The 13350-nt window shown below is 29.9% G+C and overlaps 1 protein-coding gene across 1 annotated transcript in view; it reads right to left on the reverse strand.

Annotated features, from left to right (window-relative positions):
- The window catches only part of LOC105618514, a 126085-nt gene that overhangs the window by 75796 nt on the left and 36939 nt on the right, over positions 1-13350 (reverse strand). The window contains 1 exon segment of the mRNA XM_012200046.1: positions 11239-11414. Within this exon segment, the coding sequence (XP_012055436.1) occupies positions 11239-11414 (176 nt within the window).

Below are 13350 nucleotides of genomic sequence, written 5' to 3' on the forward strand. Positions count from 1 at the left end.
TACGTAATACTACTACTATACTACTNTGTGTTGTTGTGTCTACTACTATATATATATATATATATATATATATATATATATATATATATATATGCGGTCAGGTTGCTGACATAGACCTTTTCTAAAAGACGAGAACTTCTTTTCAGAAACGCCGTTTCTGAGTAATCGGACAGTTTCACATTTCGCGATAAAAGTTTCGTAAACGGTGACGACATAGCCGTCCGACATTGGCAAACGGAAAGGAACTTCCACGCTGCATTTCCACTAGTCGACTTCGGCCGACTACCGAGGAGTTGTTACTGGCGTAGTTTGCGAGCAGTGCTTTCCCTATCGTTTGCAGCTGTGGTGAGAGGGACAACCTAGCTATTGTACATCCTTGGGGGCAATATGTAACACTTCATGTGAAGTGGAGATATGGGGATAATAATTTACGCATATCATTGCTGTGCTATAATGTTAAAAACGACAAAAGGGAATACCTCATGTAAGTTCCATGAAGAAACTCATAACGGATCTTTCACAAATTAAAATACTAAAAGTTTAACATTTATTTTAAAAAATTAAATTTATTTATTCTTATAATAAACTTTACTAACTTTTTATTCTTGTAATTGAACTGAAGCAATATTGTTCATTAAAACTTTATAAAATATAAGCTATCAAATAAATATTTAATAATAATTGATTATTTTAATAATAATTATTTTAATAATGAATGATCGATTATGAATTAATTTAAAATTAATATTCATAACCATGATTAATAAATAAACAAGTTTAAACACAAAAGCTATTTATCTCGTTTAATTTATTCATATATTTTTGTAATTATTTTTTTTATTTTTTTTAATATAAAATTGTATTTCGTAAAAACACTTTAGAAAATATACCTTCAGGAATGGAGATATTATTTTGATAGAAAAAATAAAATAAAAATTACATTAATTTACATGTTTTTGTGCAACTGAAATGATTGAAATTAAAAAACAAATCAGAATCTTTATTTGTATATGAATTAATTTCAAATATTAAAATCTAACAAGAGTGGTCAGCATGTTTTTGTCTCAATGTTTTTCAATAATCATCAAATCCTAGTCACAACTTTATCTTGCTCATCACTTTCGCACCTAAATTATTTAGAATATTTAGAAAGAATTACTATACTTTGAACATTAACGTACTACTATATCTTAAAAATGGCATGTTCTATCTTAAAATTGCGTGCTAGATTTTAAAAATCCAATTTTATAAAATTTTTCTGGTAGCAAATGAACTTAGCGTTCCAAAATATATAAAACAAGTTGCTTCCTTTTTTTGCACTAAATAATACAAGCGTGTAGAATGTGTTGTAGAATAAATTATTATTAAGGATGTACTCGAAAGCGGAGTCAATCGGTTGCCATATACAAATACGTATACGGCATATATTGTCAACGAGGCTAAAGGCGATGATTCCTTTGTTCATGTAATTATGGAAATTATCGAATTGTATAATCAATCGCTAATTCAATAGCATAATTTCGCGGTCGACTTGTATGTTGTAATTTAAGCTGCAGATGCATTGTACCAGAGTCTTCGCTCGTTTCGAGTAGCAAAATTCGTAGTTACATTTCCACACAAACTCGTATGTGTCCTTCCGATCCATCCTCGCGTTTTTCTACTTCATGTACATTTCGCATATGTAGCAGCACTTGAAAGGCAAAAAGTTTTTTCAAAACGCAAAGTGATCTCTCACCTTTGAAATAGCTGGCAACATTCCATCCATGCTACCCTACACTTGCTTCACTTTCTCTCTTCTGCGTTTTTCACCCTTTCTTGTTTCTCTCCTTTTTCTTTTCTTCGCCAGAGCGACACAATGGAAAAGGGAACATTTGTTTAGAAAACACCCTGGCAGTCTACTGTAATCTTAATGAAAAAAGCTCTTTCTCTTTGGAACGCTTGAAAGACTGCTCGTAATTAAAATCCCCGCTGAATTTTTTAAGAGTATTTAAGAATTAGCTATTCAGGTGCAGCGCGGTATAATGAACATGTTGTTGTACAATTGTTACACTTTTTTTTATCTGTTTTTTATCTCTCCGCGGCAGATATCATCAGTAAGATGTTCAAAAGTATTAGTATTAATTATTATTATGATAAAATGTAAATATAATTATTATCTAAGTATGAAATAATTTAGAAATGTATATCGTAACGTAATCGAATATAGACTAAAAATTAAAATGTACCCTCCTACCAAGGATTTTGTTATTTTAACAATTACATTTATCCATACATAAATATTAACAGTTTAACTATTAATCATTATTACATCGCTTTTACACTCGTTGAACGCGGCGATTTGATGCAACTATTTTCTGTTGCATTTACATCAGCGATATTTCATATATTTGTATCATATATTTTCGCTCATCGTGACTTCACGTTATGTTAATACGCGAATGTTACTAATATCGTCTCGTTGTACTATGAAAAAAACCTTCATATATCCGCGGTACATAAACCGTAAACATACATCAAGCCATACATCAAGCACGTGCAGCAGCCTCTGTTGATACAGTTCCGAGGGAATATGAGCAATTATTCAAGCACGTAATGTTTTATGAAAGCGCCGAAACATTTTCAATTTTATTTCGTAATAATCTCAGGGGAAACGATAAACGATATCTCGTGCAAATGTAAATTTATTGCACTTCTGCATAATGACATTCATACGCATTGCACTAATTTACAATCGATAATGCTCAGATATATCTAACATCCTTTCCATAAATTTCCACACTATACAGTAATCGTTATTCGCCAATTATTCGTAATTGGTACCAATGCAAATGATTTGTTTAGTTTGATATCACTGAATCATACCATTTAAACTTTGACATTATACAGAAATCTTTAAAAGAAAGCATTATGAAATTTTATCTATAACCTCTTTATTTTAAATAGTTGGACTAGCTTATAAATACTCTAGAAATTATTAAATACTCCGATAAGTTGCATAAAAAGTTAATTTTTTATGAGACGTCCATTATTCTCTCTTTTCACACACAGTGTCAAAAATGATCTATCTCGACAGCAGTACCACTCAAAAGATATATATAACTTAATCAGAATAGAATGAGATGACCATCGGATGTGTCAGCCACTTTACCTTTTTCTCTTATATTCACAGATATACACACGTCGCACCCGGTTTTTCAAACCGATCGCGTTCCCTTATCTCGCAATCCATGAATAATGCACGTCCGGAATTCGCGCTTGTCCAATTTATGCTGTGGAAATGCTGCCCCGAGGATTTCGAGCCTTACACCTAGAAAATCGATCTCGCAGGAGCAGTCCGCGTTTTTTCATCTCGATCTATCATGCTGCGCAACGTTTGACGTGGGTGCGAAGTTAACAAATCATAATTTTACGGAAAATTTCACATCGCATCACGAAAATAATAGCAATAGATTTTAACGAAAATGTTGCATTGTCTAATATAATTATTTATACACGTCTTCTTAAAAAGTGACATACTCTTATTAATTGCTGATTATTGCAATAAATATATTTCCATATGCTTCGATGGTCGAATTAGCAAGACGTTCATAGCTTTAATAAAATTCTCAGTGTTATATATTTTTTTTCTTATATATGACATAAGTATTCAAATATGACATAAGTATTGAACATAAAGTATTGAACAATATAATATTGAAATGCATAAAAGATAAGCTCGTTGAACTTTATGAACAGCATAAATACTGAAGAATCCCTTCTGACCCTTCTATTATATGTATTCACGAATGTTTTGGACTGTCAAGAAAGTAGACCAGTTACGAAATATTTTTAGGAAATTCTATACTAGGAGACTTTGATGTGCCTGATTTTATATTGATAATGGACATTAACATTGGAACCATTAATTCAGACAATTTTTGGTGACAGGTAATGTTCAAAACATTTAAAGTTAAGACGATCATATGCGCATTAAACATTGGATAATAAAAGTGACTATTATAAAAAAATATAAATTTCTTGAACTTTAACTTTTAAATCTTTTTCATTAGTGTTCGATTTGTCATAAAAAAAACGTGGTGAAAATATTACAAGTTATAAAGTAAGTAGTAGAAGCATAAAAAGGTGTCTTCTTAAAAACTAATGTTTGAAAAGATTAATAAATCAACCCAACTTGTAATATATGTTTAATATATGATTTTAACTTTTTAATATATGATTAACAAATTGTATATCAATTAAGACAAAACGCAAAAAATAGAAAATTCAAATATAATTAATTACTTAATCAGTTTCAATTTACACAGAATATCTTCCAATCGTATTAATTATCATACAGTTTCATATATCTAATAATTAAATATACGCTCATCAAAAGTAAAAAACAGTAAAAAGACTGTAATATTGCAGAATAAGTAAAAATATATTAAAAACAAGTTGAAACTAGCAAACACGCGCGTTATTATATAAAATGTGATTTATTATGCATTCAAGTTTATTTTTTTATTTTGTTAAGAAAAGATCTTTCGATTACATTAAATCCGTTCCTTGTGATCACGTTTTGAAAAGCATATTTTCTCGCTTAAAGTCATATTATCGGAAAACGGAACTTTAGTAGCAAGAAAGTAGATTTATCCTTCGCAATGATCGTTCTGACTCTTAATAAGAAATATAATAGGAAATAGGGAATAGGGCCTAGCATGGCGGTGGCACAAAGAAAACGTTTATTGCATTTGGGCAGCACTTTACGTTGCATTATTTTATCTCAACGTTCCTTGGATTCTCCCCGCGTAGAAGAATCGCGAATCGTAGCTTCCATAACTCATCTTCGCTAGAATAAGTAAAAGGTATGATTCGCAGAAAACTAAATTATGAAATAGGAATACAATAGGATGTAATTGAAACGTGCTTTGAATATCATATTTGTATATTATATTTGTATTTGTTCAAAAGTTGATATGTATAAATAGGTTATAATATAGTTAATGATAAGAAACACATTTTTATTAAGAAGATATACTTTCAAAAGATAATCTTATTTATTCAATCCGTAATCAATTAGAGATATACATTACTTATTATAACATATGATCGTCTTGTTTTTTTTTATTAACCTCTCTTTTTTTTTATTAACTTATCTTTTTTAAAATTAAACGTTTTCGAAAAGAATGAATTTTTTAGCGGATAATATCTTATGATAATTATTAAATGTCTTAGTATGCATTGTCTTTACTTGCAAATGCGCTTATTTTTACTTTGTGATATAAATTTATGATCAGTTTACAAATAATAGTATTCAATATTCATTCTTATTTTTGATTTAGAAGTAAAAGAGATAAAATTAAATATAAATCTTTAACTTTAATACCTTTAACTTTAATACCTTACGATAAGTTACGATGAAATTAATGAGCCATTAAAATGTATTAAATATATAAACGTATTAAATATATAAAGGTGGTAATGAAATAAAATCTTTTATATTTTTATGTGTTTCTTCATTTATTTTTAAATGTATCATGTTAAAGTTCTTAGTATGAACCTATAAAATTTTTCGTATACCTATATAATGGAATTATAAACTTTTTAAAATACAATTCAGAAATAAATATAATATATAACAACATAACGTTTAAACAGCAATTTTACTTTTCTTGAATCATTACTTTTCTTAATATCATTTTCGAAGTATCTATTATTTCGAAAATCGATGATCAAGAACATTGACGGATGGGATAATCCGACTAGAGGCGGACGAATCTCCAAGCGAAATTAGATCCACCATACATACATATAGAAACATAACATTTCGCGTTGGAAGTCGCCCATATTTGATCTATCTCTTTCCTTTTCCTCCCCCCTCTTTAGAGTCATCGACTTTCTATGCAAAGTGGGAAAATAATTATCAAAATTGATTATTAATAATAATTTTTTAATGAAGGACAAGCGCCGGTGAAAATCTATTGGAGGTAATACACGATCATAATCTTAACAATATAAATCAATATCAAGGTCATCGCCAATTGCTCTCTTTTTTTATAATTTTATCTTTTAGTTATTACTAATATTTTTTTACTAAACTATTAATTTAATTTATTCACTTCTATATTTATTACAATAATTGTGTGTTTATTCAATGTTGTAATAATCATATAGAGCATGTCAAGAAATATATTTTCAAATTTTGTACGTACTAATTTGAATAGGTAAACTTTATTTGCTAGTCAAGATTTAAAATAAATAATGTTAATCTTGATTTAAACGTTAAATAATACAAATCAAATAAGCGGAAATGAAACTTCATGACCCTTAACTGAAAAATTCAATCAATACAATAATGTTTACTTTAGTGAAAAATTACATGTTTCGCTCTTCCTCTTCTCTCTTTCTCTGTTCATTGATTTTTTCTAAACAGTTTCTCCAATATTTTCCTTGGCATAGTCACTACTTCGTATTCAGTAATATATCGCGACTCTGTGATATAATGGCAACTCGAGAAGGAGTAGACAATTAGATATGGAAACATCTTAAATTAGATGATTCTATTATAAAGTGCAAAATAGATAATGCGTTGCATTGTATCGTAAAACAATATGATGATTAAAATAACTTTCTTATAAAGACATAATTTGCAAATTGTGTTTTATTGAAATACTTTGCGCAACTATGATCACTGCTAACTTAACTTACATTCGACATCTTGATTCTTCTAACATTTCCACCTGAAGGAATCGTAAATTGATATTTTGATGGAAATCAAATGCTCTTCTTGCAAAAAGAAAATATATGTTTGACTTTTTATGTAGAATTGACTACTAACCTATGCATTTTGTTGCAATTTAAAACTATCCATTTTTAAGTATTATTTGGATAATTATGCTTTATTCTATAGGAATTAGTAGCCGATGAATAAATTGGTATGAATATTGTTACAGTATAGAGTAAAAATTCCTGAGAAAACAAATTTCATCATTGTTTTATTCTTCCTTAATACTGTAATTTTCCTTTTAACTTCGATCTCGCTATAGTCCACTTGATGCTACGAATACTTTGAAGCATTTTTTGATTAGTTAGTAAAATTCTTTCTTCCAATTGGTCAAAAAAATTTCGAAGCATTTAGCGTCAAGTGCACTTTAAATATTGATCGACGAGAATCAGATTTGAAAAAATAAATCGTAATTTTTGTATAATTATTTTTTTCCTTTTTTACAGATTTAAAAATCCTTTTTCAGGATTAAAATATACGCATTAATACGTTTATGCCAAGAACGACACAAAATTTTTCTTAAAATTTCAATTTTGAAATTTTTGATCGTTCTCGGCATAAACTCCCCCTCACAAACATGTATTAATTATACGTGTACTTTAATCCTGAAAGAGGATATTTAAATCTGTAAAAAAGGAAAAAAATAATTATACAAAAATTATTTTTATTTTATCTGATTTATTTTTTCGAATCTGTAAAAGAAGAAAAAAAGCAATTATTGTGATTTAATCGATAATACAGGTGGCTATATAATTGCCTTAAGATATTCTTCTCAAACATTATTTGATAATTATGTTTCTAGGAATTCTAGGAATTTGCAGCCGATAAATAAATTGGTACGAATATCATTATACCTATAATATAGTATTTCACAATAACGCAAACTATAGTAAAATAAATAATATAGTAAAATAAATAAGGTATTTGAAATATTTAACGATAAAATTTACACGCGCTACGACATATCTGAGATATAGTTATTTAATTATATTTATTTTTTAGAATAAAATAATTATTTAAAGATAAATTTACCGACACACACAACTTACATACACAATTTAAGAACAATTAGAGATAAAATACCATCATCTAAGTAGCAATTGACATATATCTTTTCACATTTTTTCCAAAATGCTCATTTTTAAATGCTAATAGTTTAACTAACGAGATTCGAAAAATAATGACGTTCAAGCAATCAGTTTCATAAGTTTCTCAAGAATGTTAACTGATAATCTGACCGTAGTGAAGAGCCGTTACAAATTTCATTAAAATCCTTTTTCCGTTTAAGAAGCCATTCGAGTTTTACTAAAATAAATGCGACTAATCTTTCGCAATTATTTTCTTCTTAAACTCCATTTGATTTTCCGACTTAACTCGAGAAAACTTGTCGTAATCAACGCGTTTCCTCTGACTATCGCCGCACGTAGATCGATATTTAATTAAAGGTGGATCGTAGGGAAAAAGGAAAACAGATAAGTGGAAGGAAGAAAAATGTGGAAAAGATTGGATAAATCTGGTGAACGTGAACTAAAAATGCATCCGGCCGTGCCCCGAGAAAATGCACGTCGAGCGATTCTATATCCCAGCTATTAAAGAAATCTATATATTCGTCCATTTCCAATAAAATCTATAAAATATCTGTTAGATACAAGTACGTTTTCGAAATATTGCACATTGAACCACGTTTGATATACCATCAATCTTCAGTTTAAATTTTTACAGTTGGATGACAACGGTATAGAATAAAATTTTTTTTTTCATCAAAGTGGATGTAGTTTTTGTTCCACACGTGAAAAAGGAATAATAAACTAATTTTTTTTTATTAAAAACTTCAATTTATTATGGTATTTATAACCTTATGGTCTTTAAAAGCAAAATGATTAATGATAATATAGCAATGTAGTATAAAAAACATAATATTTTATCATAATTTTATGCGTGCATAATTAGAATATAGCATAGCTTGATAATTTAATTTAAAAATGTTTAATTAATTATAATGAAAGTATGACACGTAATATATGCATTATATATTTAATATATATACGTATTATATATGTGTACAAAAAAAACTAAATAGAAACGGAATATTTAAATATTATAATTACTGATAAATGAAATAAATTAAGAAGGCTAACTCTTTTAACTGATGTCAGAACACAATACATTTCTGTAGCAAGTTTTTTAAATTGACAGAGCTTTTGTGTGTTCAATAAAGAGAAAAGATCGCGCAGATTATTTTTTTAATATCAATATTATCAAACATCTTAAAAGCATCAATCATCGAACAATTACACTCATCAATTCTAGACATTTCTACTCCGAATGAAAAAGCGCCGTTACAAAAATCGCATCCATCCACCAGTTGCATACGTTTACTGCAGTTCGCTCGATAACAATAAAGCCTGTGTAGAAGCAGAAAGAAATTTGTCTAAAGCAAAGGAGGAAATTCGGAAATGCAAAAAAGTGGATCGTAAAAATTGGGTGTGCCGAAAAATTGCGTTTGTAGAGAAAAATGCATAGCGAACCGTATGACATTCGCTTTCTAGGAATGATTCTCGATTGGTACCAAGTGCCCTTCAATCTAAAGGGTATTTTGTGAACGAACCGATTGACGGACATTGAATGTGATCATCAAATGATTCACCACCTATGCGAATCGCAGCTGAGTCGTCCACAAATTTGCACGCTTCGATCGATCTTTCCTTTTGCATCCCTTGTTACTGCGAAACCGTGTTCCCCGTACTTCAGATTGCCAAGCTTTCTCGCAACGGACCCAAGAACTTTCGAAAGATTCTATTTGCGCGTGTTCCGCGGAGCGAAGAATTTAGGTAGGTAAGTTATAAAGCGTTCGTACTTTGATGTAAATGCTTTAGGAATCTCTCCTTTTCTATATACATTCTTCTCACGCTGCAAATTTGCATTTTCTCCGCTTGCCGTTTACTTCGATTATAGATGAAAATCTTTTTTTTTTTACCTTGTTTCATGCCAGAAATAATTGAGAAATATATCTGCGTCATTCTTCATGGTTCCCATCACTTCGTATCCATAAAATCTAATAAATTCGGATCAACCGCGTTCACTAAATTCACATAAAGCACTAAAAACTTAGACTATGGCTGGAATGTTGTGGGAACTGAAGAGTGAGATCGGTTGCTAAAGAAAAGTTATACTAAGATGATCATACGTCTTCATTAAATCTATGCTGTGCGCTTAGTCAACGCCGCGAGATACGCATCGGAGAGATTTCGCCTTTGAAGGAAGCATACTGACGTCTGTGTCCCCATGACTCTTCATGATATATCGTCACAGACACGCCATTTCCTACGCGCTACGACACCCACCCTCACGTTCTATATTCACGTGTATGGAACGCGCTCTAATCGCGACCGCGATATTTATTGGCGGCCCCCTATTACGGAACTACGGAAGCGACAATTTGTCATGCCGCTGTATTAATTACGTAGGCTCTCTTATGCAGATAAGGGTGCTGGAAACAACCTGTTTGAATCGAAGCTGTCTCCGGTAAATTTTCAGATTAATTGCCGTCGAGCTAGTCAGTGGCTTGTTTGCAATTAATAATGATACATACAACCTTTGTTAATCCCTTCCTTCGAGGACCGGAGCTTTCTAACAAAGTTATGAAAGGTCTTTCGAAAGGATTTCGAGGTTAATGAATTCAATTCTATATCTTAGAATTATAAATTTCAAATTAAAAGAAATAGTCTTAAAAAATTTTTTTTAATTTGATTATCGTAAAACTCGGTACCCTAAAAGTATCAAATTTCGAAAAGGTAATAACCTTCAATATTGGATCTAGTATCACGGAGTTCGTAATCAGAGTTTAAAAGCCACTTTAGATTAACTATTTGCGTGGCATTGATGAACTTCAACTAAAATGAAACTGGAACTTAATAATACTTCATAATTAAAAAGTTCCTAAAACTATAAATTTTATGATAATCAGATTTTTCTTTCTTCGAATTTTCGTTCGAAATATTAGAACTATTTTGAATTTTTTAATTTTTACCTCAGATTCGATAAAGCATTAACAAATACTTATATTACTCCATAAGCCAAGTTTAAAAAAAAATCGAACCAGTAATTCATAAAATAAAAGGGGATAATTTCCAATGAATAAATGGCCAATGGGGTTATCAATTCACAAAGAGTTAATTGTCTTGCTTCATATATTCTGAGTAACATGATAAACGAAATTCGCATTTCAAATAGCTTCATGTTTATATTATATCCGCATAAACATAGTTGAACATATGATCTTTAAAGGTACAAATATAATTTCAGCGTAATATTATAAATTATAAGCAAACAATCATATGAATGATCATACATAATATCGTGAGCATTGAATGAAATATATTATTATGTAAAACTTAATTAAATTATGAAAGAATCTTTTTTGTCTGGTGTTTACAATAAAATGTGATAGTAAAATTATAAAATAAAAATCTTACTACTTTGTCACCCAAATTTCGCACGCGGCACGGTAGATATGCGGTTTGTCCCACAAATGCACTGACATTCGCTGCTGTCGGCTCGAAAATGGGCAGTTCTTCCATCAAATCATTATAGGTATCGTTTACATGCCGCTGCGCATCTTCGTTGGATGTCACGCGTATGTGTGCTGATGCTAGAAAGAGAATAACGATTTGGTGAACATAACTTTTGATGTATAATATGTTTCTCAATATAATCTTATAATTCCTGTTATACGTAAAATTTATATTTATGTTGCACTTTTATTTATAATTCTGATGTTAGTGTATTTAATTTAAAAAAAAACGAAGAAGAAATAAAATATTGTGAACATTTCTCTCATTCTAGATAATCTGTTTTTTGTGGATAAAAAGTGTACATTCGTTGTACGTAAAATAAAATAATATATATATTTGAAATTTTGCAAAAGTGAGATAGAAAGTTTTAGTAGTCTAAGTGCAACGACAAGTCTTTTGTTTCATAGAACGATATTTAAGATTATTAACTTTTATCTACAATCATATTTCTTCCGTCTGCAATCTGATTTCTATTGTTTTAGATTTTCAAAAAATATGGGATCAAATAGGTTTTTTACAAAATATTTTAGGAGGGAGAACCAAACTCCGTCCTCTAGATTGTACAGAGGATTAAAAACATTTATTATTTAAAAATGAAGATATGCTAATCTTATTTTTATGTGTAAAAGATGCGCAAAATTTTTATCACATTAAAGAAGTCTATCTTTTTAATATGTTCGCGTTGTAATCATTTATGCTGTGCGTCATAAAGAAGCGCATGAAATGTGTTCCACTCTCCACGAAACTTATATATGCGAATTTTGGACAGGAAACCAGCGCTCGCAGACATCTCCCACAAGAGTACAACTCTGAATCAGCTACAAGCGCGCGACTGCTGGATGTACTACTTACAAGATACCAAAATCCAAGTGCGTTATAACTGGCACAAGTAGTGAACTGGCGCCGAGCGAGCAAACTCAGCTCATTTCTTAAGCGTAATACGCTCTTCGACATTTCGGCAGAATATATTTATAGAACTTATAGAACTTATAGAACACAGTTATGCACTCTGCCTCATTGTATATGCTCGTTTGTATCTCCTTAGAATTCTGTCTTCAAATTCGTCATGCAGTATAAAGAATAAAACATTCTCATTTGCCTTTCTTTATATCGTTTGTTTTATAAAGAATAATAATACAGCTTTCGCGATAATACGCTCGTCTTTATGACAAAAGACATTAAACGTGTGCAGCAAACGATGTGCATTCATTTCATCGAGAATAACTCGCACTAACAATTTTATTTTCTAAATTTTCGATAAAAGATATAATTATTAAAAAAAAGAGGACAAAAAACTAATTCGTGTTTAATCAATAACATGTTTTTATTGGATCGCCTGTAAAACTGATTGAGTTTAATAAAAGAGATTGTTTGAGTATTTGTAAAAACATGTTTTGTTAAACTGGATTAGAGACTTTTCGTTTTTATTATAAGCACTTGTACCTGTGCTTGTAAATATTTTCATATTTCAAGTTCTCTTGATGTGTAACTACAATTTGACGAGATGAGAAGCATAATTAAACCATATATAATATCTCTAAATAAACAAATTTTTTTGTTATTTTTATGAAAACTTTTTTTATATATTATTTTTATATTATTATTATTTTTTTATATATTTTTTATATATTTTGTATTGTTTTTCTTTATGTATCGCTAAGTATATAAATTTACATTTGTTGATTTTGTAGTGCAATATATACATTGACATTGATTCCAAAGTTAAAACTCGAAAATCTAATACTCGTAAGAAATGAATTATGAAGAATGCGAATTATGAAGAAGAGATGAGTATTTCTTATGCTTTAATTCACACACGTTTTCGCATTTATTTGCTTCACGTGTGCGAGTGGCATTGGAATAAATTCGATTCGCATACATTCCTCTCTCTCTCTCTCTCTCTCTCTCTCTCACCACCACTACTATTATTATATATATATACTACGTACGTAACGTAAGTAACTAACGTACGTAACTAACCGTTAACCTTAACCGGTAAGGGTACGGTACCGG

The sequence above is a fragment of the Atta cephalotes genome (genome assembly GCF_000143395.1).
Source record: "Atta cephalotes unplaced genomic scaffold scaffold00017, whole genome shotgun sequence".
NCBI classification, from domain to species: Eukaryota; Metazoa; Arthropoda; class Insecta; order Hymenoptera; family Formicidae; genus Atta; species Atta cephalotes.